The 23,676-nt window shown below is 41.9% G+C and overlaps 1 protein-coding gene across 2 annotated transcripts in view; it reads right to left on the bottom strand.

Moving 5' to 3' along the window:
* Positions 1-3,777: 3,777 nt before the first annotated feature.
* Positions 3,778-23,676, bottom strand: part of LOC145438526 (uncharacterized) — a 58,455-nt gene continuing 38,556 nt past the window's right edge. Inside the window, exons 1-22 of one of the 2 annotated variants that reach the window (XM_080315859.1) lie at positions 17,962-18,237; positions 16,235-16,376; positions 14,317-14,402; positions 14,188-14,258; positions 13,981-14,126; positions 11,941-12,174; positions 11,744-11,884; positions 11,063-11,186; positions 10,839-11,010; positions 10,647-10,778; positions 9,354-9,458; positions 9,160-9,294; positions 8,937-9,099; positions 7,915-8,048; positions 7,706-7,862; positions 7,450-7,619; positions 7,241-7,387; positions 6,877-6,993; positions 6,687-6,821; positions 6,292-6,531; positions 5,065-5,668; positions 3,778-4,039 (exon numbers count right to left, since the gene is read on the bottom strand). In XM_080315859.1, coding sequence (XP_080171985.1) covers positions 3,934-4,039; positions 5,065-5,668; positions 6,292-6,531; positions 6,687-6,821; positions 6,877-6,993; positions 7,241-7,387; positions 7,450-7,619; positions 7,706-7,862; positions 7,915-8,048; positions 8,937-9,099; positions 9,160-9,294; positions 9,354-9,458; positions 10,647-10,778; positions 10,839-11,010; positions 11,063-11,186; positions 11,744-11,884; positions 11,941-12,174; positions 13,981-14,126; positions 14,188-14,258; positions 14,317-14,402; positions 16,235-16,376; positions 17,962-18,085 — 3,585 coding nt within the window. In that variant the 5' untranslated portion in view covers positions 18,086-18,237 and the 3' untranslated portion in view covers positions 3,778-3,933. Of the gene's footprint in view, positions 4,040-5,064; positions 5,669-6,291; positions 6,532-6,686; positions 6,822-6,876; positions 6,994-7,240; positions 7,388-7,449; positions 7,620-7,705; positions 7,863-7,914; positions 8,049-8,936; positions 9,100-9,159; positions 9,295-9,353; positions 9,459-10,646; positions 10,779-10,838; positions 11,011-11,062; positions 11,187-11,743; positions 11,885-11,940; positions 12,175-13,980; positions 14,127-14,187; positions 14,259-14,316; positions 14,403-16,234; positions 16,377-17,961; positions 18,238-23,676 lie in introns of those variants that run through there. The other variant, XM_080315858.1, reaches the window with a different exon arrangement.

Here is a 23,676-nt window from a genome sequence, read left to right as displayed (position 1 = left end):
CAACAGAAATCAGATACTGCGCCTTAAAATGTGCAGTTTATTTTCTGTTTCGCTGCCTTCGGCAGCTCAACACTGTGATCAATCCGGATCACGACGTTCGATCACAACCTTGTCTGTACAGTTTTTGGATTGTATTATTCGAATTGAGATCCTGTTATTATATAACATTAAATTTAACTTCGCAAATCTCCACTTTCACTTATTTTGTTGCTTAAATTATATACATACTATACCCTAACCCAAATCCTAACCCTAACCCATTGATATAATAGATTATCAGTCTACGTTTCCTTAAACTATATAATCCACCCTAACCCTAACACTATTCCATAGATAATAGAAAGCCATTCCTTTTTTTATAATACACCTATTCACTATATCTTAACCTCAACCTATCAAGTTACTTTATTACTTCTTCTTTGACTAATACTATATTCAAACACTGATCCATTGATTCATGTTATTATTTTTGCACCCCCCCCCCCGCTTTCTTTTACTATATACTACAGCCAAACCGTAACCCCATCCCATGGCATTTCGCATTTTGAAATTACATGAGCCATAATTATATAGCAGCTACCAAACCACGCATATATTACGTCACAATATGAACCGGACTTGTCGCTAGCGACCGCTATAAACAAAACACTTTGATATTTCGATCTGCCTTTACTTGCATAGGAATGTATTCAGGCCACGAATTGTCAGGTGCTTCGTGTTTCTTCTGCTGTAACACCCTAGAATGGATAAGGTTCGTATCAGCTATACTCCTTGAAGGTTCACACTTTCATTACTTTCGTTTTTTTTTTGTGTGTGTAATTACCTATACTTTAATTTGCGCTCTTTACTCCTGAACTATCTTATGATTTTATTCTCCTCTTCGTAATATAGTATTAAGAAATGACTCCAAAACTAAAAAAAGTCGCAACTACTCCTTCGGGTCGTAAGCATTACCGGTATTTGCTACAGAAAAGGAGAGGCTAATACGCCCTACCTACATCTTTACCACCCCTGACGACGTGAGATGCTATGGTAGAGTTGCTTTGGACTGAGTCATATTCTTGATACATTATTACTATTCTCTGCTTTGTTACATATATCTATATGTATTCAATAGAAGTATACCTATCGTTTCGACTAATAAATTTCTTGTTACATAATAACAACCGAAACCACACAATCCATTTACTTCCGTGGGAGGGGTCAATCCCCACCAATGACGGCCTACGGGGACGGCCTACGGGGGCGCTGTCATGTGCTGCTATGCTCTTTGATTAATCAACGTATCGCACAATCGAAGATATCGAGTCGAGTAAATAGAATTCTCGATTGATATTGGTCGTTGAGGATTTTCGAAAGAGGGGGTCCCAGCCCCTAAACCTGAAGATGGCATAGTCTTTATACCTCTCAAGGACGTGGATAATTGTTTATGCTGCTACGACAATATAATTATTCTGGCCATGATGAAAATTTAGTAACAAGTCACTGTAATATCGATTGATCAATTCAGTACAAAAATAAATATTTGGCAAATAGCCATATCTTATACCCAAAAGAGCCATATATGGCTCGCGAGGTTCCCGGCCACTGGTGTAACGTATAGGCCAGCGGTCTGCGAAACCTCTAAATTTGCAAAATGATTGATTACCTAATTTGTATATATATTTCTTTAAATTAGGGAAATCACGAGACAGTTTCGTTGGATAGTTGCTAAAACTTCAGAACTTACATTAATATAATGGACATTTGTAATAGACCGAGCGAGATAGTGTAGCGGTTATGCGCCCAGCTTCTCGATCGGTAATTCGTCGGTTCAATTCCCGGGTCATACCAAAGACTAGAAGATTGGTATCCGCAGCTATCCTGCTAGGCGCTCAGCAATCACGGATAGCATGGAGGAGAAAAAAATGTGGGCGCAGACTAGATAACCTCACGGCCGTATCGCAACTCCGTCGCCGTCGCAACTCCGTCCGTCGTCCGTCGTCTCGATGGTGCAGGCGAAAAAGAACATCATATCTCTCTCTCATTGGGATTTGTCTAAAAATAGAAAACTTGGAGTATAGTGCAGATCAATTAGGGAGACTCCGAAATGTTTGCCAAAACCCAATGATATACAATATACGTGATAATAGTATTCTGCAATAACTTCAAGATGAACTGCTTGATAGAAATAACTAGGTTGGACGTTAGGTGCTCGTTAAAAAATATCTCGGTTTGGGTGCCGATGTTGCGATCGCAACCAAATGTCTCGTCGGAAGCGTTACGCGTTATAATTACATTCGTCACCTCCCTGTATTCGCGAAAATGGATTTTTGACACTCATATCGAATCGATGCGCGGATTTTAAAGACACGGTCAAGAAATGTCTCCACATAAATCGCTTTCAAATGATAAAGTCTACCCAATTTCTACATACATAGATCGATATTATTTTCAATAAAATACATTTTGTTGCTGCATCACCATCACTAGTAAAACTTGCGCAAGACAGATGATGATTGCACAATTGTTGATCTAAATTTGAACAAAAACTTTGGGGGACCGTGGCGGTTAAAATAGGGTCCGCGAAGACAAACAGGTTGAAAACTACTGGTATAGGCAGTAAATGAGGCAAGCGGCACTCACAGGCACCAAATTGTGATTTCACACCTTTCACTGAACGAAAATGATTTAAATAGAATAATTCTTGCATAGATTTATCCCATAGTATATGGGTTCTGTTTTCGAGTGCCACCACAGGAAATCCTAAAAAGAGATACACTTAAACAGAACCTCCACTCCTGTGATATATCCAGAGGGCGTATAAGTAACGAAGTACATCAGCTACCTTTTCAAAGTCCTCAAGTACTTTTTCTCAACTTGCTGTACCCACTCAAGCAATGATGGTGGGAATCTGATGAATACACCAGGGTCGTAATGACTCGAGTCGAGATTTTTGGTTATCATTACACTATTGATATTTCGTCTTTCAGTAATGGTAATTGAAAATGCTACCAGAAACCGTTCAAGGTGAAAAAATGAGTATATTGTGAATGCGAATCATTCGATATCACCAATCAGAATTGAAAAAGTGGGTTTGACAAGACTATAACGCGGAACTGGACCTATGTGAATTGAAATTGACTCGACTTGACTGCGAGTCAAAACTATAAAGTGAGATTGACTTGTAACTCGGAGAATTGTGACTTAATTACAGCCCTAGAATTCACCATATACTTTCCCCCCACGTAATTACATTGTAGCCTATTCTGTTACGCCATATTTCTTCAGCTCCCCCATAGCGTCCTAGAGCCCCGCATATCGGTCCCTGGGTGTGTCCGCAACCTTCAAAATCCAAATCGCATCTTGGGCTGGCTGGAATAAAGGTTAACAGCGATGCTCAACCGGTGTGGCAATTGGACTGCTCAGGTGTGCCGCTTACGTGGTAAAATGTAAATAAGTTCGACGTAGAACAAAAATTCAGGAATCAAAATTATGACTGTGACATTGCTGATAGTTCTATTATTTTTGTCCGCTCAAGGACACACAATCTACAAGGCAATGTGATGAACAGATGCTATAATGGCGGAAATCTGGTAAATGCCCATTTCCCACCCCACGAGGTGTATTTGTCTCATTTTCATCCATTGGAAGGGTGCAAAAGTGTTGTAGGCCTATGCCTTGTTTGTACCCCACGCTATCGTGGAAATGCGGGACATACACATTTACTGTTAAATCTCGTCTCGTTTTTTCGATTTTTAATACCTGGCGATATTGTGGCAACAAAAGAGGAAAATGTACGCGGAAATCAGTCCGTCGTATATTTTTCGATGATCAAAGTATATATTTGCGCTCGAGAAATGTTGAAAACATAGAAAATGTCTCTTAGATTTCGTTTCTCGGAGGTGTGCGAATTTGATTCGTTTCGAGCTCGTTTGGAGCCAAGTGTCAAGGTCACGATGAGAATTCGCCTCTGGTCTGCAGCGTGACTGTGTCGTCTTGTGACTTCCAGAACTGCGGGAACGAATATTTCTGAACCGACGACGAGTTTCGACGAACCCTGAAATCAAACGAACGACATTTGAATACAAGGGCGTATACCCAGGAAAAAATTTGAGGAGGGCCCAAAAATTTGATCAGCAAGAAGACTCCCCATCCTCTTTTTTATTATATGGAAAAATAAAGTAATAAAACGGTGGTCTTGGCCCAATTTAGATGATTAACACAACTTCTGGATCATTATACGTATATTTTCTTCACTACACACACAATGTTATGTCATCATAGTAATGTTATGGAAAACTGTTGTGCAAGAACTTACGCGGCACACTACAATACAGGTGGATTCAATTCCGTACGTCATGCGTATTTTTATTCATGCCTATTTTAATGTTTATTTACAGAGGAGGCGCGTAATAGTCAAAAACAGTAAAATCAACTGAAACTATATATCGCGAGAAGCGCGAATAAAATTTTCAAGTCGAATAAATCTGCCCAACAATACGCAAGCTTATGATAAATTTACGGCAATTTTCGAAAAATTTGGGGGGGTGGCGTGGTCTCTTTCTGGCTACCCCTATGTTCGACAACAGCTTGCTTTGTCGAGTGCCTGAGTTATTCGATTCATTTCTGCCAGCACACGGCTGGGCAGAGTGCGGTGTCATACAGGTCGGCGGCGATAAAACCTTGGCCAGCAATGACCGTCGCTATGGTTAGCCAAAACCTTGGACAGTGACATGTCCGATTGTCGAAATGGTCATATGCACCCGTACGGCGTACAGTCCTTGCAGTCTGAGTAGTACAAATGCGACCGCAGAGGAAAATCCCAATTGGAAATCGCGTGCGGCTGAAACGTTTCATGCAGCTGAGTTGCGTACAACTGCTATCTGCGCAGTACATGTTCGTAAAACATAGCATAATAATCTTAAAAAATACATTCTTTTTGATGTGTGAGGCTTGGGTCGCGAGATGCCACTCAGCTCAGATTTGGGCCGCGGCCTTAAAAGTTTAAGAACCCCTGCATTGGAATTTTAACTCGATTCCGGTTTGAGTAATCGAATTGTGACACTTAGCTCCAATACTCACATGATGACGACGCCAACGACGATTATGATGACAAATAAGATAAGGCCGATCGCGATCGCCGCAGCAGCTCCTGAACTCAAGGATTCTGTCGCCGCAATTTCCGACAAACCCGGATCCCGGTCCGTCGTTGAGTTCGCGTCTTTCGATCGAACTGAGTCTCGATCAGTTTTCTCGTTTGCTTTGCTCGTTGTTGTTTGGCTCGTGGCCTGCTTTTCCGTCTTCTTGGTTGTTGTGCTTGTTGTTCGGTCATTGGGGAGGATAGGATTCATGGTTGGGGTAGGTGTGGTGCTTGTGGTTGTTGAAGACTTTGTGGTTGTTGTTGTTCTTGCTGCTGTGCTGGTAGTGGTTGTGGACGGGGTTGGCGTTGTTGTTCGCGTTGTAGTTGGTGGTGATGTGGTTGTTGTTGGTGTTGTAGTTGTTGTTGTTGTTGTTGTTGTTATTATTGGTCTTTTTGTTGTTGTTGTTGTTGCTGTTATTGTTGCTGCTGTTGTTGGTGGTGGTGGTGGGGTGGTGGTTGTCGAAGCAGTTGTCGTTGACATAGTTGTAGTTGACAAGGTGGTCGTTGATAACGTAGTCGTTGTCGTGGGTCTGACAGTTGTGGTCGCTAGGCAGACAAACATATTAATAATTCGTTAGAGATAAAGAAACAATTGACCGTGGGTATGACCCAGTATTGGGATGACTCGAGTCGATTTTTTTTTGTAAATTCAACTCGACTCGACCAGTGACTTGACTCGAGAGTCAACTTTGAAAATCGAATGACTTGACTTGACTCGAGACAAAGTGTGCAATGACTCGTGACTCGAAGGTAGTGACTTGATCCCAACACTGGTGTGACCATGGATGTGACCAGACTTGTGCAGACTGCTGGATTTTTAAAAATCTCTCACAGCTAGAACTGGAACTATTGGGTTTTCCAAATTCGCAACGCAATAATAAAACACAACCAAGTAGATTCGATTCCGAATGCGTAATTTAACCATGAGTTCTTCGGAAACCCAGATTTTGCCAAAAAAGTTAAAACGTTCAATTTTATGTCAAAATCTTTCGCTTGAACGTGACTGTGGGTTAGCAATGGTGGTAAGAAGATCACAACACAGAACGCTGGTATCACGATTCCCTCCAAACAACGCGCGTCTTCTAGTTATTGGCAACTAAATTTGTTCTTTAAATACACAAGTAGATCTAGAACCACTCCTTGTCTGTGTTTGAAAAAAAAACACTCACGAGGATGACGGCACTGCGAGCCGATGACCCACGGTAGAGCGACCCAGACCCCATCTTTACTGCAAGTGACTTGATACGAGTCGATCTGAGGGTTGCCGCTCGGAAAGATAAGTCTAACCCAAATCACATGACCAGGGTCAGAACACGTGACGTTGAAATGCGAGCCTTCTCTGTTTCCGCAGGTGGGTTCTGTCCGCTTCATGTTCGCTCTGGCGTTCGGAACTGGCGGACATCGATTGTCTGCAGAATAAAACATGAGTCGTTAAATCATCGTCCATCACATAATTATAAATCAACCTTCTCATAAAAATAAGAAAGAAATAATACAGGAGATAAAAATATGAACTAATTATTTTTATTAGAAATAAAGTAATCTAAGCCTCGTGACGTCGTACCTCTTACTGTTACTGTGAATCTGCAGTATCCAATGTTTCCCGCCTCGTCTCGAGCGCGGTACGTTATTTCTGACTGGCCGGCCGTTAGGTTTGAAGGAGGGCTCAAATTTGAACTCAGAGTCAGATTGTCAGATGCTGAAAAGAAAATATGTTTAGAGAAAGCGCGTCTAACCCACACAAGGCGGCTTACCTGTTGTGTCGTCACGCCAGGAAGGTTCAGTCCATGAGTAGAGCACGGAGTCCGAGCAAGTCGGGAGAGAGACCTCGGTGTTTCCCGGACAGTTTAGAGGTTCGGGAGGAAGAGTGTCTAAAAACAAGATGATCAAACTCTCTGAGACTTGAATGTCCAACAACAGACTTCATTTCTATTTCGTCAACTATGAATTAAATAAGGCAATAGTAAAGTCATGGAATGAGATCATTTTTATATTTGCCAATTTGAAATTACAGGTATAGGCAGGAAGACCTGATATGACCAACGCAATGAAATCATCATCAAAGATTCTCCAACAACTCTGATTGCCGAGAATTGAATGCACAACAAAGCCTCTCACCCGCATCGTCCGGCAAATCTTCATCTTCGATGCAGGCGTTGTTGGCAGGAACCTTCCCGTCTTCACAAATACAAACGCTCGAGTTCTCGCTCAGAACCGCGCACATTTGCCGACATTCTGACTTCTCACAAGGGTTCGTCTTAGGTTCTGGGAAGGAATCGCTGGTAATCTCGCATCGGTTGCTAGTCTGAGAATGCTCCAAAACTCACTCGTGTATGTCGAGTAGAAGTTTTGGCTCACGAGCGTCAAAGCAGCGATCCTAAAAAACTGATCCGGTCCGAACGCTTTTAATGAGTCCTCACCCTCGGTGAAGTTGATTCGAAACAACTTCTTGTTTTTACTGTCGACCACGAACCCGATATCGCTCTGAACCTTCAGACTGAATCGAAAGAGATCCGAGATTGAACAGAGATCAGCGACGCCTGCTTGTGCAATTGTGTAGCCTACTTATGCGTGTATACTTACTCCGTTATGTTTCCGCTACTCGACAATCCGGCCGAAACATCGAACTGTCGCCAGCCGGACGCGCCGTAGATTTCCGTGCTAGTGATATTCATCAACGACGACAAATCGACTCCGAAAATCATCCCTTCCATCGACTCGACCACGTACAGTCGGTCGCCTGAAATATCGAAGATTTGGTGTCTTGCGTTCGGACTTTCAATTTCTCTTACTTTGGTAATCGATCGTGATGGCGTGAGGCCAGTTTAGGTTGTCGAACACCGTTTCTTTCTCGGATCCGTCGTATCGAGACCGCATCACTTTGCCTTCGTTCTCTTTGGAATTCGTGTCGCTCCAGTAGATGTATCTGCAACACAACGGAGTAGTGCTATGATTGATTTGGACATCTGTACGTAATATGCAATCGACATATTTGCGTGCTCAGAGTTTATACCGATTAATTCTAACGTCGGGGAGGGTGCGCGGAACAGAAGTTTTGGGTGATATTCAGTTGTTTTTAGCAGTTCGCAGTTTCTTTCGGTCCATCGTGTTCCGAAAATGCCACATATAGTCTCTCCGTCTATCTGTGGACAGGTCTAGCTATTTGATGGCTTTGGTATCGATGGTTTATTTGATGTAATGGATCATGTGCTGTGCGGTACTCGGTTTCCTGCGCAACATAGACGTTTTAGCTGTAATTCTAGTCGTTAGCATCTAATATACATCCGTTACATTGATCATGTACGTCGCTTATGTTATCGTAATTGACAATTCCACGGTCCCAAAAATCCCTGAACTCCGTTCTTCCCAACCAGTGGGCAACCAGCATTTCTAACCAGCATTTCTATAAATGATACAGTTTTGTACTCAATATGTCATAGATAGAGAGTACCAACAACTTTCTGCCGTCATTCACCAATAGGATGCGTTTATGAGTCCGGCTTCTCAACTCTAACTGTAAACGAAATCCAAGGATCGGAACAGCCTGAAAACGGACACTCGGGCCATATGTTGCGTGTGAGCTTGTCACCATGCAAGTCTAGGCTACTCTTGATCTGGTCATGCCTAGCGTGCAAGCTTACTTTCGCATTCATCGTAAATTGTATGCGTATACAATACATTATTTCTTTTCTCATTAATTTTATTTCCATGTCTCATTGTGGGTCGCACCATGGAACTTGCAAGTGGGTCACGAACTGAAAAGGGTTGGCGAATGGCGAGCACAGTGTAGCAGATAGGTAAGGCAAGCGTATACTTGTATTTGATGTCCAAAGCGATCATCCCGATGCTCGACGTGTTGCTTGATGGAACGATGGTTTTCATGGCCGATCCATCGCCTGTAGATATCACGATTGTGTTTCTTTCGGAGTCAGAATAAAACAACTGCCCTGTGTGCGGGTCCACGATGATACTGTTAGCTGAGAAACAACAACATGGTTCGCACTTTTACATGGAAAAATCTTTCAGTAAAACGCTACCATAAGAAGATGCTACTTTGGCGTATCTGGTGCCATCTACCGACGAGCGACTAACGGACGAATCTGTTTTATCGGACCAATACAAATATTGGTGCCTTTGGTCCACAGCTACGGTTTCTGCCTTCCATTTTTCGCCTGAAATCGGAATTGTTGAAGGAAATCCAACTATCGAAGTGCCTAGCAGCATGCCTTACCGATTGGAACGATGCTGTATTTGTCAGTTTCGCCGGCGAGTGGAATCTGAAACATTTTTCCTTGGCCGGCGTCCGTCACCAGGATGTAGTCGTCTTTCACTAAATCTGTGCGTAGATGGGGCATTTGAGCAAATGCATTTGTGTATTGTCTCGACTTGTATTCGAGGCATTTGCATGACTCTAGACTCGGACAGCCACCGACGGCATTTTATTGTAACTTCAAATAATAGTAAAGTTACCGCATTATGGGTATTTCGTGTATAAGTAGGCTACTTGTACTTGAAAATAGGTCCAGAAAATTGCTATGTTACGAGTGCGAGGCATTGGATATCTATCACCCAAGGGTTGAACATGAATTTAACTCCAAACTGAACAGTGAACACAATGACTCGAACTCGAGTGTCAACAACGTGACTCGGACTCGACCATCTGCTCCTCGACTTGGACTCGGACTTGACCAGGTGGTGAATTGAAAATGACTTGGGTCAAAACTATCAAAGTGAGATTGATTTGTGAATCGGAACCTTATGACTTGGTTGCAACCCTGCTTTGCAGCGGTTAATCACAAATATGTCATCCTCATTAGCATGCGTAGCGTTATTTCTTATCCTGCGTTACGACCGTTCCATCAGGTTTCAAGGAAAATAGTATCGAAACTATAATTCTTGTTGGTAAATTGCAGTAAGTAGCAAGTAAATAGAGTTGCATTTCAGCACTAAAAAATTAATCTCTCGCTACTGGAAGCATTAGAATTAATATTCGATTCATATCCGAGCATACTTAATCATTGTGCCCCTCAAAATGGTCGGCGTTGAACTTATAGGGCTGCATTTAAAACAAAAATCAATTTAAAACAAACATGCTTAAAGCAAGGCCCTTGTTTAAAACATGTTTTTTATTATTATTTTTTTTTCAAGTCATGACGTCATGAATATTCAATTGGTACGTCATCTTGGATTGACATAGACAATTGAAAATGTAGGGTAATATAGCTCCTTTGACGATATATCTTTACTATTGCTGTTGAACCGACTATTTTGAGGGTTCTAACCGTCCCATATCGATATACGTCGGCTATATCGGGCGGTAATTGTCCGTGTCCGTATAGGCTCATACAACATGTTATATGGAAAGTATTTACACAATTATAACATAATTTTACAACTTGAAAAAACGCAATGTATTTTTTTGAAGGCCTCTGTTTAAAACACTGTTTAAAACATGTTTTAATCAAAGTGTTTTAAAACACCGTTTGTTTTAAATGCAACCCTACGTTGAACCCTCGTGACTCACCTGGCAGACATTTGTTCGTATCTGGGTGCAAGTGGTAGCCCAACGAACAACTGCACACTCTAGTTGCGTTGATTCGAGGGAGACAAAGGTGATGGCAATCGCTGTCAGCATCGCATTCTCCAATTTTCGTAGCTGCGAAAAGTACATGTGATAGGAAAACAACTTTTTGCAGATTATTTAAAAATCTCTCACAATTGTCGATCGAATATTCTTCATTATGACTGTAAACCGCTACACCGCGCGGTTTCCCTCCCAGAGTATACCGATAAACCTTGTTGGACCATTTGGCCATAATCCACAATGAGTAATGCCGACTGCCTTGCATGGTATATTTCCCGTGTACGTCACTCACGTAAAGATATTCCTGAATGTGGATTGTCAAACTCCATATCACGTTTTACGCGGCAACCACGTACCTGATACGGTGCCACTCCCCAGTATATCGACCCTCCTCTGTAGTTGTGTTGTGTTCTGTTGCTACCGTCAAGCCACGAACTCACAATCATGCCGCCGTAGCCAGTAAAGTCGGTCCAGTAAAGTCTGAACGTAGAAGCACTGCTGACAATTGTATAATTCTAGTTGTTTAATTAGAGCGAAAAGTCGGTGATCTAATCTAATTAGTTAAATGTTTCAATTCTCTTATTTCATAATAATCTAATATAATTACTAGTTCTCCTGAAAATGCTACAGGGAACTCTATAGTGCGGAACGAACCAAGCTTGGTGCTGTAACTTGCCATTCTTATGCTTATGAGGAAGACCTTCGAATCGATATGAAGTGAACATTGATTTTTAATGTGTTTCATTCAGATTCGGTATTCAATTTAATGCAATTTCCAAGTTTTTGAGAACTAAATAAATCCGAATCTAATTTAGAAAAAACTATGTAGCTATAATCCCAATTTTATCTAATTAGGTAAATCTGAATATTTCTGTTGTCCAACTCTGCTGACGGCTGTAGTGTTTGATGTGGCCGCGGTTTGGGATTTCAGGTCTCCCACAAAGCGAAAAGAACTTCTGGAGCGAGAAGTTCTCAGTACATCATGACTGATATCTTCGGGCGAAACGCCAAACGCTGCGTGCTCAATGGTCACCCACCTGTCATCGGTGTAATCCACGGTGATTCCTGTAACGTCGTAAATCTTCGGAAATCCGAACAAGATGACCGGGTCTTGTCCGGATAAGTCTGTTCTGATGATTTTCGAGCCCAGTGATTTGTAAGTTGAAAAGAAAAGATACCTGAACGGCATGCATTGAAGCTCTGAGCGTTGAAGCGTCTTAAGAAGGATTCAAACCTTTTGGTTGAATGTATCGTGATACCGTAAGCTGGATCCGGTGCACTCCGGTAGACAGGGGTGTAATGAGTCAGCGTACTATCAGCGGCCATCACCCACTTCATTTCAGAATCGCTCCAGTACAAATTGTTCGTTTTCCAGTCGAACGCGATGAATTCGATTCCCCGCGCCATACCTTCCAAGTATTTCGTCAAAATGCCTTTCTCCATGTCCCACACACCCACGTACTCGGACCTGTTACAAAGCAACTTGAACGCACCTCAATACTCACAAGAAAATGGGATTTGCTCGCAGAAAAACAGCACTATATAGTGCAAGACTACGCAGCTAATTTTTATTGCCAGAGACCAACGGTTTAGTATAAGCCAGGTGTTAAAGGCGTACTGTACTATATGATGTGGTCTCAACTTATAGATAAAACTGGGATTTTTTTTGCTGCAGCTATTTTCTTCAGGTCACATAAATCATTGTACAGATATATATCCAGATTTATCCTGTTTTCGTGTACCACCCCCCAAGAAATTCTAAAAAGTTTGCACGCGATATATCCGGAGGTGATCACAGATCAGTAACGAAGTTGCCTACTTCAGCTCTCAATTCAAAGTGCTCATGTAGTTTTTTTTCTCTTGCAGTACTCACTCACGCAATGGTGGAGGAAATCTGATGAGTGATCATGACTCGACTGCAGTTCGACTCAAGTCCAGATTTTTGGTGACTCGACGTGACTCGAGTCGTTTTCTTGAAATATTGCAAATGACAAGGCTTGTACACGTGTCATCGCGCATGATTCGGACTAAGCCATAATGACTAGAGCAGTGGTTCTCAACCGGGGGTCCGTGAAGCATTTTCAGGGGGTCCGCGAAGCCTCTAAATTTACAAAATAGTTGATAACCTAAATTTTAATTTTTTTTATATTAGGAAAATCAGGAGGCAGTTTCGCTTCTTTACTATAGTAAAACTACAGATCTCATATCAACAGAATGGCCGTCAGAGATGAAATATCCTACTGTCCAGACACCTTTTAATTGCTGAATTATCAATAGCCTGCCGATTCATATATTCTGATGTTTAGAGATATTTTGTTGGGGATCGTGGAAAAAATAAAAGTTGGATTAGTAAGGTCAATGACGGTAACTTCGAAATAAGTTTACAATGATCCATTTTCTCTTGTGGTATTCATTACCATTTTCCGTAATAACTTCAAGATTACATTCGCCACCAGCATGCACCTATCTTTGTGGAAATGGATTTTCGGCACTCGTTAGTGTCAAATCGAAGGCGCGGGTTTTTAAGACACGACCACGTATTTCAAGAAATGCCGTTGCAAAATTCTCTCAAATAATAAAAGTCAACCGAATTTCTACACGAATAGCATGATGTTATTTTCAAGAAAAGTCATTTTGTTGCTCTTTATCACTAGCCTACAGATAACATTTGTACGAGACAGATGGCGATTGCACGTTAATTGACCTAAATTTGAATTAAAATTTCGGGGGGTCCGCGGGGGTCCATGACGGTCCAAAAGGGGTCCGCGAAGACAAAAAGGTTGAGAACCACTGGACTAGAGGGTCGGACTACCAATGCAAGCATTTCAATGTAATTTCGAAGAACAGTAAAATTACCACACCATCGGTATTTCGTCTATCAGTAATGGTACTTGAAAATGCTACCAGAAACCGTTAAAATTGCGGAAAATGTGTGTATTATAAATGCGAAGAATTCGATATCACCAAGCATATAGTTATGAAAAGTTGGTTTCACGTGACTTTAACTCGAAACTTACGAGTAGATACAATGACTTGGACTGGAGTCACACCAGTATGACTCGGGCTCGACTCTCTGCTTCCTGACTGGTACTATACAAGGACTTAAATCATTTGTGAATTGAAGTTGACTCGAGTCAAAACTGTAAAAGTGAGATTGACTTGTGACTCGGAACCTTGTGACTTGGTTACTACCCTGGAATGCACCTACGGTACTTTCCGCCCATGCATTTGCATTAGCCTTAGCATAATGTCAGGCAGATATATCAACGCTCACCGGTAGTCTGAGAGGTACAGACACCTCTTTTGATAATGAGCAGCCAGCGCCCAGTACTCTGTTAATGAACGCTCGGATGTCGTAATGATCGACACATTGAACGATCCATTGTGATCTGTCTCTTGCCGAACGACTTCTGGGTCAGCCTACAGGAAAATAATAGGCGTGTTTTCGATGGATTTAAGCTTCAGTCAACTTGGTACATACGTGAAGTTTGAGTAAATAGCTGCTCTGCGATGTGGCGTTGTAACTAGTCCAGATCACAAGAGAATCGTCCGCTATTCAATAAAAAGTCAAAGGTGTCTCATGCAAAGAAGCGCATTAGGAGATACTCACGACATTTGGTAATGTTGCAATACTCCCACCGCGTATCGTTGTCGGTCGTGTAACACCAAGTCCCGCGCAAATCAACGTCTGGATTTCTGGACAGGAGGGAATTGGCCGTCACAAACTTGGACAACTAGATAATTATAGTCGTCTTATTGGACCTATTAGAGCGAAATGGCGAAAATCGAATTTGTGAAATATTTGAATGCTCTCATTTTAATTCCATTGTTTTTTTTCTAATTGCTGCAGAATTCGAAACGAGTCAGGCATGATGTACACTGTACTACACGTACTGTACGTTAGGGCTCTTCAAAAATGACTTTTTTCTCAAATCGCACTGGCTACTTGATAATATTGTTAGGTTACCTAATTTGAGCCTACACACCAAATTTGGTTCAATTGCAACCAGTAGCCGCATTGTTACAGGACAAGAAAGTTTATTTATTATATAAAGATGAATAACAAAAATTTGAAAATTTTCTGTTCACTCCATGAAAGTGTTAGGTTGTCTATATAAACGATGTTCACCAAATTTGGGTCAATTCCAACCAGTGGAAGCGGAGTTATTGCCGTCGAAAAATTTGGATTTGAATAAAAGAGTATTTACGGTGGGCACCAATATAATAAACAATTAAGAATTGGTCACCGTAAATACTATTTTATTGATAATCCAAATTTTCCGACGGCAATAACTCCGCTTCCACTGTTTGGAATTGAACCAGATTTGGTGAACGTCGTTTCTATAGACAACCTATAACACTTTCATGGGGTGAACAGAAAATTATGAAATTTTTTGTAATTAATTTTTATATAATAGATAGAAACTTTCTTCTCCTGTGGCAATGCGGCTGCTGGTTGGAATTGAGCCAAATTTGGTGTGCAGGCTTAAATTAGGTAACCTAACAATTTTATCAAGTAGCCAGTTCGATTTGAGAAAAAATTCATTTTTGAAGAGCCCTAACGTACAGCAGTGATTCCAAACCGCGGCTCCAAGGTAGCCTTCTTGTGGCTCTGATTGACCTCTAAATAATCCACAAAAATATGTTAGACGACAGTTTTTTTTCTATGAATAGTTATAGTCAATTTCTGTACATTAATGCTAAAATGAGCGGTGCCGGTGTTAGTTATGTCCGAGGCCGTCCAAGGCCGCTTCTGAAAATCGGGAAAGAGAATTCTAGCGTCAAACACATCGATGAATACCTGTCAGATCAGGATATATCTTGAGTTCTGCAAGTCATATACCGTCTCCTCCGTGAAGAGTAAATTTCCAAACAATTTCACTAACATTACAATAACGGCTCATATAGTCAAGTATTAATTACAATAAGTCCAATATTACTCAGCGTATAATACCCTGCAAACTTGTGCATCAAGTGCTGCAATGTGTGAAGATATTGAAGAGCTATCACAAAACAACACAATAGTATCTCATAGTAATAATATGCATTCTCAGTTTATTTCAAAGTATAGCACTCGCCAATCTACGTCTATCAATTCTAAAATAACCGGTATAGAATCTATAGAAGTCTATAAAATGTGCATTGTGCATGCTTTTAAATTAGCTGGATTGTGAGATCCAGAGAAGCTATAGCAACACCTTTAAATTTTCGTTATAAGTATAGCCTACCGGAGTGTTTTCATGCGGCTCCATACGTACTCTGAAGTTTGAAATGAGGCTCCGACATCCCAAAATGCTGGGAACCATCGGTGTATCACAGAGATTTGCCATTCTCGTTCTTGTGAGAAATAAGTCTGGTTTGATTTGAAATGTAGCCTACTTGATTTTTGATGTGTTTCTTTGTAATTCGCAATTAATCCAAATCCATATTCAGTAATTCTAATTCTGATCTGATTCGGAGAAGCGTAAAATGTTCTTGATGTCTAAATCTGGTTTGTGATACTCTGAAATGGTTCTCAAAGCCAGTACCTGCAGTAATTGTGATGCGGCCCATCGTGAGGCGCGTGTTTCGGCTTGTGTGGTACGTCAACGTCCCAGCGCTGACAAGTACGACCCGAAGCTGTTTTATTTATTTTTCCGACGTACCAACGGCTTGAACCGTCCACGCAGTCTGAAACAAGAGTGGGAGTCATTTTTAGCAGCTGTGGAATACAGACGTGTTGTTCATTGTATACAATCTACCAATCTGGTTATAGTTGACGGTTAACCAATAGCAACTGGCTTTTGACAAGTTCTAGTTCTATAGTTGCGCATTTTGAAAAAAAAACAAAAACAGTTTCCGAACAACTAGAAAACACGTGTCATCTGATGTGAACCGTGATATCGGTGTTCTGTTCTCGCTTACAGTCATCTCTACGAAGTGCTAACTGTGGCGTATAGCCGGGGGTTGGGATTATGGTGGGTCTGGTTGTGACTTGTGACCACACATCTATCTCAACCCGGTGACCAAACGATCCCAAGTTCTGTTAGCTTCAAATCGACACTCATGTAAAGGAAAAATACACTGAGAGTTCGATAATTGCTGCTTTGGTCTGAATACTGAGTTTTATAACCTGTGGTTTCACGATGACGCGCGTGCTTCGTGATAGTTGTTTTCAGATATCCTACTGCTATTGAGTTATGAGAAACGGGAAACATGTCGGATAAAACCAAAACCGAAAAACCGAACAGTTTGGGGACGAACGTCAAAAGAGGGAGCTCTGAAGGCCTGAGGCGGTAATCTCTCCCATTGATGCGTCACGGTGAACGAGTTGAATCGAATTCAAACACGGCTGTAATTTATATCAATTCGTTCAACACATTTCGAATATTCAGAAGACCGACAAGTCCGGAGGATCAATAAATATGATGTGGACTCGAACTATATAGGTAAAAGTTCAAATATTCCAGGAGGCCGACAACCTCAGACTCGTAAAGGAGCATAAATTTGATGAGGTCTCAGATTATAGTTAAAAGTTCGGATATTCAGGAAGCTGACATACCACAGATTCTTAGAGGACCGCTACATATGATGTGGTCCCAAATTAAAGTTACAAGTTTAAAAAATAATTTGACAACAGCCATTATCCCCAACTACAGCTAAAAGATTTTCACAAAATGTACCACTTCCGTATCTCTTTGGTAACAAGTTCCCGCAACATTTGCAAACTATCTGGCACGCATTACTCATACTATTACAAGTCCTCGGCGCGACCACGCAGTCGGCTATCGAAAAATCCTAAACGTGAAAATCTTTCAGCTGTTGTTCGAATATAGTGGCTTTCTAGAGATAATGTCTGCATCCAAAATGTTTATCACACTCTCAACTGCGATTTGAGACCACACTATGTTAGAGAAAAGAGTGTGTTTTCGCTCCCGTAAGGTCGTACGCGAAAACAGAACCCTACACTACAGTCTTAGCGAAAATAATGTGTAGGCCTATCCACTCCACACCTGTGGTATACACGAAACCAGAACCTCCACCTCAAACTTACGCCACGGTATGAAACACACACAGCACTTTGATCCAAGTCCTCTTAAGACGTGTAGGACGGCATATAGGAACGTATGATTTATACCTGCGATATAATTCTGAGTTGGGAGGTTCTGTTTTCGTGTAGCCTACCGGCAGCTTCTGAGTGTGAAACACACTATTTTCGCTAAGAGCGCACTGCACAGCATATTTAGAGCGTACAGATGCCACGTTTATCACGTACCTTTCGTAGCTCGACATTGAAAGAGGAAAGCTGCGACCACGAACACTAGCGAGGTGACCGCCGGACTAAGCAGCATGACCCGAGTCACAGAATAGTATATTATGGCTGTGACACGGGAAAACATTTGCACTTTCAACCGATAACACCAACATGGACTGTCTTTCCTCGAGTTACTGCTGCAACAACCTAACCGTTGCTATCCACTGTGAAAGTACTCCGCTGAGCCACACTTTTCTAAATGATATGAGAACAAACTCACGAATAGCGCCCGCGTATGCACCCTGAAATCGTGAACGAAACGTCAATCACGAGAAGTTAAAACCCAAAACTCACAACAACCAAGCTAAAGATGAAAGTCTGTGTGCGAGCACTCCGTGGAAAAAGCAGTCCAGCCCCGCAGGCAATGTTTGAGATCCTGTGTAATGTAAGTTGTAGATATGATCAAGAGAGATGCGATAATTGCCAGATTTCACGATTATGATGTCACTCGACTCCAAAAGTAAGTAGCTGTTGGATTTCGACGTCCAAATGACTTTTGTGGTAGTGACTCAGGCTCTTTCCTGGATAGATAGAGTATTTGAAAGTAAAGAATGAAAGTGCATGCGTAATGCGTATAATACAATATAGCCTACTCGACTCGGCCTCGAGTTCTCGCATCGGTGTGCGCAGCCCTAAACATAGTTTGTGTGCGCTGCGCAGTTATCAAACCGATTATCTTGGCATGCTTTATTCGTTGCTCTGGATGGCATTGTGCCAAAAACGTTTGGAAAAGAGTGATCCGATAGTCTATATGTAGCCGACGATATCACTGATCTAGGCTACTTGTCGAGCTGTGTAGGCCCATGTCTTGTTTACGCTCCGCGTGTCTATTCGCAACATATACTGATCATCAATGTTCCCTCTAATTTTTGACGGGTCTGCGCACACTCACCAACTCACTGCGCAGACCCTTGGAAAACAGTGCGTAACGACCAAAAAAAAGGTCATCACTTCGGATTTTTTGTGCGCAACTTAGATTTTCTGTGCGCAGAGACCGTGAAATCACTGCGCATTTGCGCACGTGCGCAGCTTGGAGGGAACATTGCTGATCATCATCATGGACTGATCAAATGCTTTACGTGCTTCGTTCGTACCAGGGTGTGTTAAACATCTGGTAATGCGCATCGCGCATTCATTTATAATTGCTTGTTTTAGCTGCTAAAGGATTTTGCAAATTCCCGATTTATTTCCGACGCAAAAACTTGAAAACCTAACAGCGATTTGTGCGTCAATAACATAGATAAGTGGAACCTGGAATTATAGTCCGAGCCTCACTTTAATTGTTGGGGAAAACATACAGCCATATAGGAGCCAAAGATCGTTAAAGTGTTTTGAAACGATCCGAATACGAGTCCAGCTACTTTATAATCGAATGATTTGTCATCAAATGTTACTAAAAATTGCTGTCGCTGTTTTACAATAGTAGTTTTTCACGAAAGTTATTCACACGCTTCATTTCTTTTTACGGGTGCAAAAATAAGCTGATTTATTTTGGAATGGAATGATAATAACGAAACATGTTATCAACGTATGATTTTCTGAGTCGATATACTAGAAAGTTCTGTTGATACAATATTAGGAGTCGGAGTCGGCGCACTTACAGTTGAAGGAGTCGTCATATTTAAAATAGTTGGAGTCGGTGGTAAAATGAACCGACTGGCAGTCTCGGTTGCGACACAGTCGGTCGCCTGCATCAATAGTGCATTTGCATTGGTGAACTGACCAAAGAACGCTTATCCGCCGTGGCAATCCACACGCGACACAAGCCAAATGATGCTCTCATTTTGTCTTATGGCCAATTGGCCGTTGTGTTAAAACATTTCTGGCGCAGACACCATCAAGAGAAAAGTTAACGAAACTCCGACTCCAAGCCCTGCTCGAGACGCATTGAAACAACCGTTATAGGCTATCAGAGGAGTTTGCAATCCTTCCATAGATATTATTGACATTAATGTAGGGTTGCCATACGTCCGGAATTTCCCGGACATGTACGGAATTTCACTGTTCAAACTAGCGTCCGGGAGGAATTTCTAAAATAGGCCAAATGTCCGGAATTTTGAAGACTTGACGTAGGCTCATCATTTTTTCGTAAATCAGCATAAAAACAGTATTTTTTTAAGAATATTTATGCTGATGCATGATATTTTTCTTCGCGCTGCGCGCGATTTATTATCACATTTCTTGATTTTGATATGGAGACTACCACCCTCTCAAAATCTGCAATAAAATATAAATATAAAAAACAACCTTCATTTACTGGAATAAGCCTAATTGTAATCGCAATTATAGGAGAACGGTGTATTCCTAGAGACCGTTAAGGCGGTTTAAATGCTTCATTCAAAGAGAATGGTTCCAAACGGGAGGGGGGTCGTTTGCCTTTATTCCGGGGTTTGCGAATATGTTGAACGCAATCAGCTTCCAAATTAGCCCGTGAGTAAGTCTGAGCAAAGGTGCTGACTTCTTTTAGTAATCGGCTCGTCAAATTTTGATCTGGGCCACGGAACATTTTCAAATTGGAGATGGAGTCGCAACCATAAAAGGTTGGAAACCACTGGATGTGGGGTGTTTATAAAGCTCCGTGGTGCGCACCGGCATATATATAAGACTGATAAACAATCTTATCGGTAGGACATGAACAATGAACATGACTTAACGATGTGCAACAGGGATATATAGTTCTATATATCCCTGATGTGCAATTACACTCCCTGTATTTTCGAACTCATTATCCTCCACCAGCTCTACCGCTAACTCTGATCATGAGAGCGGAGAGTAGTATCTATATAGTGATATATGGAACGACCAATATTATTGACAGAATTCATTCAAACAATTCAACGACCAGATGCATATAGAAACCAAATTCATATTGCAAGTACTCCCCACCCTGATGTTGCATCGATTACCCTATAGTGTGGGCTCAAAATCATTGTTTATTTGGGCGGGAGGAAGCTGAAAACATGTGCTTTCGGTCCCGATTATAAAACACACACAGCCACATACTCCTGAACCGGATCGTGATTCGTGACCACCTCTGGTCTATGAGCAAAGGTTTGTTAGTGTGACGTCATAACTCATTTTGAAATCCACTAGTGGGCGCTAAAGAGTGTCCCGAATTTGGGTTGCTAAAATATGGTAACGCTACATTAATGTCTATGGCTAGCAATCATTGGCTAGCTATTCCGAACTTTCCGAAATTTACGATTACAGCAAAAATGTGACGCACTGAATAAAGCTGAAGCCGAGGAAAACCTGCGGGTAGGCGACAAACAGTCACTTTTTCCGAATTAGCTCAGGACTGACTCACACTATAGAGCAGTGGTTCCCAACCTTTTTCGACCCATCGCCCCCTTTTCAAGCTCAACACCGATCATCGCCCCCCAAATTCTGTGTACCGAAAATTGGGCATACAAACAAAAGGTCAGCTGTTTTGATGCTACATCGCCCCCATATCGCCCCCTTCGCTAATTTCGCCCCCCGTCGCCCCCTTTGTCCATTTTTGCCCCCCTATCGCCCCCTTCGTCCTTTTCACCCCCTAGGACGCCAAATCGCCCCCTGGGGAGCAATATCGCCTACGTTGGGAACCACTGCTGTAGAGGGTTCCCTACTATTACCGAGAATGCTATTACCGAGATGGACATTACCGAGAATGCTATTACCGAGAATGGACATTACCGAGAACGGACAATACCGAGAATGGACATTACCGAGAATGGACAATACCGAGAATGGACATTACCGAGAATGGACAATACCGAGAATGGACATTACCGAGAATGGACAATACCGAGAATGGACATTACCGAGAACGACATTACCGAGAATGCTATTACCGAGAACGGACATTACCGAGAATGCTATTACCGAGAATGAACATTACCGAGAACGGACAATACCGAGAATGGACATTACTGAGAATGGACAATACCGAGAATGGACATTAGCGAGAATGCTTTTACCGAGAATGGTCATTACCGAGAATGCTTTTACCGAGAACGGACATTACCGAGAATGGACATTACCGAAAATGGACATTACCGAGAACGGACTTTGTCGAGAATGGACATTACCGAGAATGTATATTACCATATCATCGTAACATATTTGATGGAACTGACAGTGTATGACTATGGTACCGAACAGTCAGTCAGTCAGGTTTATTAATATTTTCATCGTTTCAAAACATCACTGCGATACGATGAAAAGATAGGAAGGTGTCGAAACAACTTGGAGTAGCCATTAAGATCAGACACCCACCTTAGCCTAGGCGAAGTAAATAAGAGGCATGCACACTGAATGAAAAGTAATGCAGAGAATATAAGACGCAAGCGACAAAATGGGGTGGCATGTGGCGGAGGGCGAGGTCGATGTTAGGTCGTGGTCCGGTAATCCTGAAGACTGGCTTATCGCGTCGACACCCTCGGTTGGCCTCTTGGACGTGAGGTCGCCGAGCATTAGTGCGCCAAAGTGCATTGTCGGTAGTGTCCATTCTCGGTAATAGCATTCTCGGTAATGTCCATTCTCGGTAATGGTCAATCTCGGTAATAGCATTCTCGGTAATAGACATTCTCGGTAATAGCGTTCTCGGTAATAGCGTTCTCGGTAATAGCCATTCTCGGTAATAGCCATTCTCGGTAATAGCATTCTCGGTAATGTCCATTCTCGGTAATGGTCATTCTCGGGAATAGTATTCTCGGTAATAGACATTCTCGGTAATAGTAATCTCGGTAATAGCCATTCTCGGTAATAGCCATTCTCGGTGATGTCCATTCTCGGTATTGTCCATTCTCGGTAATGTCCATTCTCGGTATTGTCCATTCTCGGTAATGTCCATTCTCGGTATTGTCCTTCTCGGTAATAGCATTCTCGGTAATAGCATTCTCGGTATTGTCCGGATACGGCTGTAGAGGATGTAGTCTACAGTCTCTATACTCACACAGTGATACGGATTCTGCACTTTACGAAATATGAATCCGCTGGGTGGCGACTACTTACCAGCTCTTCGGTCCTTTCTTGTTCCCCGATCTCAATCGATACATTTTTTCCTATTCAGTAGGATGATCGGATAAAATTGATTGACAAAACTGTTTGATTAAAATTATTAGATTGCTGATGTAAAGTTTTAATCCAAAACCTGCACAGTGCACAGCTCGGCTCAGTTCTCAGATCAGTGGTCAATATCGTATTTCTTATTTTAGCACGCATCAGTGAACTGGAGCTTCTTTAGCAACCAGCTCCTGATTCAAAAGCAACTTGCCTTGCCAATAATCATATTTATAGATTTCAATAGACTGGAGCTCGACCAGTGATGAGGCCAAGTGGCCGTTTATGTAGGGTGTACATCATGCAGGCACTATGCTTTTTGGAAGTTATGGGGCGATATGTCCAATAGCAATTAATCCATCCATAAGTTTTGATGCGTTGAAGAAACCAACTATTTCGCCATCATAATCTGTTGAAGCAGCTCTGAAATTGGTCTAAAATCGAGACCACGTGACCAGGGTTGGAACTATTGTTGCAGCAAAGTGAGAATATAGTTGATATCTTCGTCAAAACAGAATGTCTTACTACCAGTACTCCTTTCTACCCAGGCCATTTGAAAGTCCATTTCTGCATTCGCTAAACATATATGTTCCATATAACCAGTAACCACTGGTACCGTAATGCTAAAATAGC

Source organism: Botryllus schlosseri, chromosome 5 (genome assembly GCF_051294905.1).
Source record: "Botryllus schlosseri isolate E-star chromosome 5, Bs_hap1, whole genome shotgun sequence".
In the NCBI taxonomy this organism is placed as follows: Eukaryota; Metazoa; Chordata; class Ascidiacea; order Stolidobranchia; family Styelidae; genus Botryllus; species Botryllus schlosseri.
Note: the sequence above shows the minus strand (reverse complement) of the source record. Positions and strands in the feature narration are given on the sequence as shown.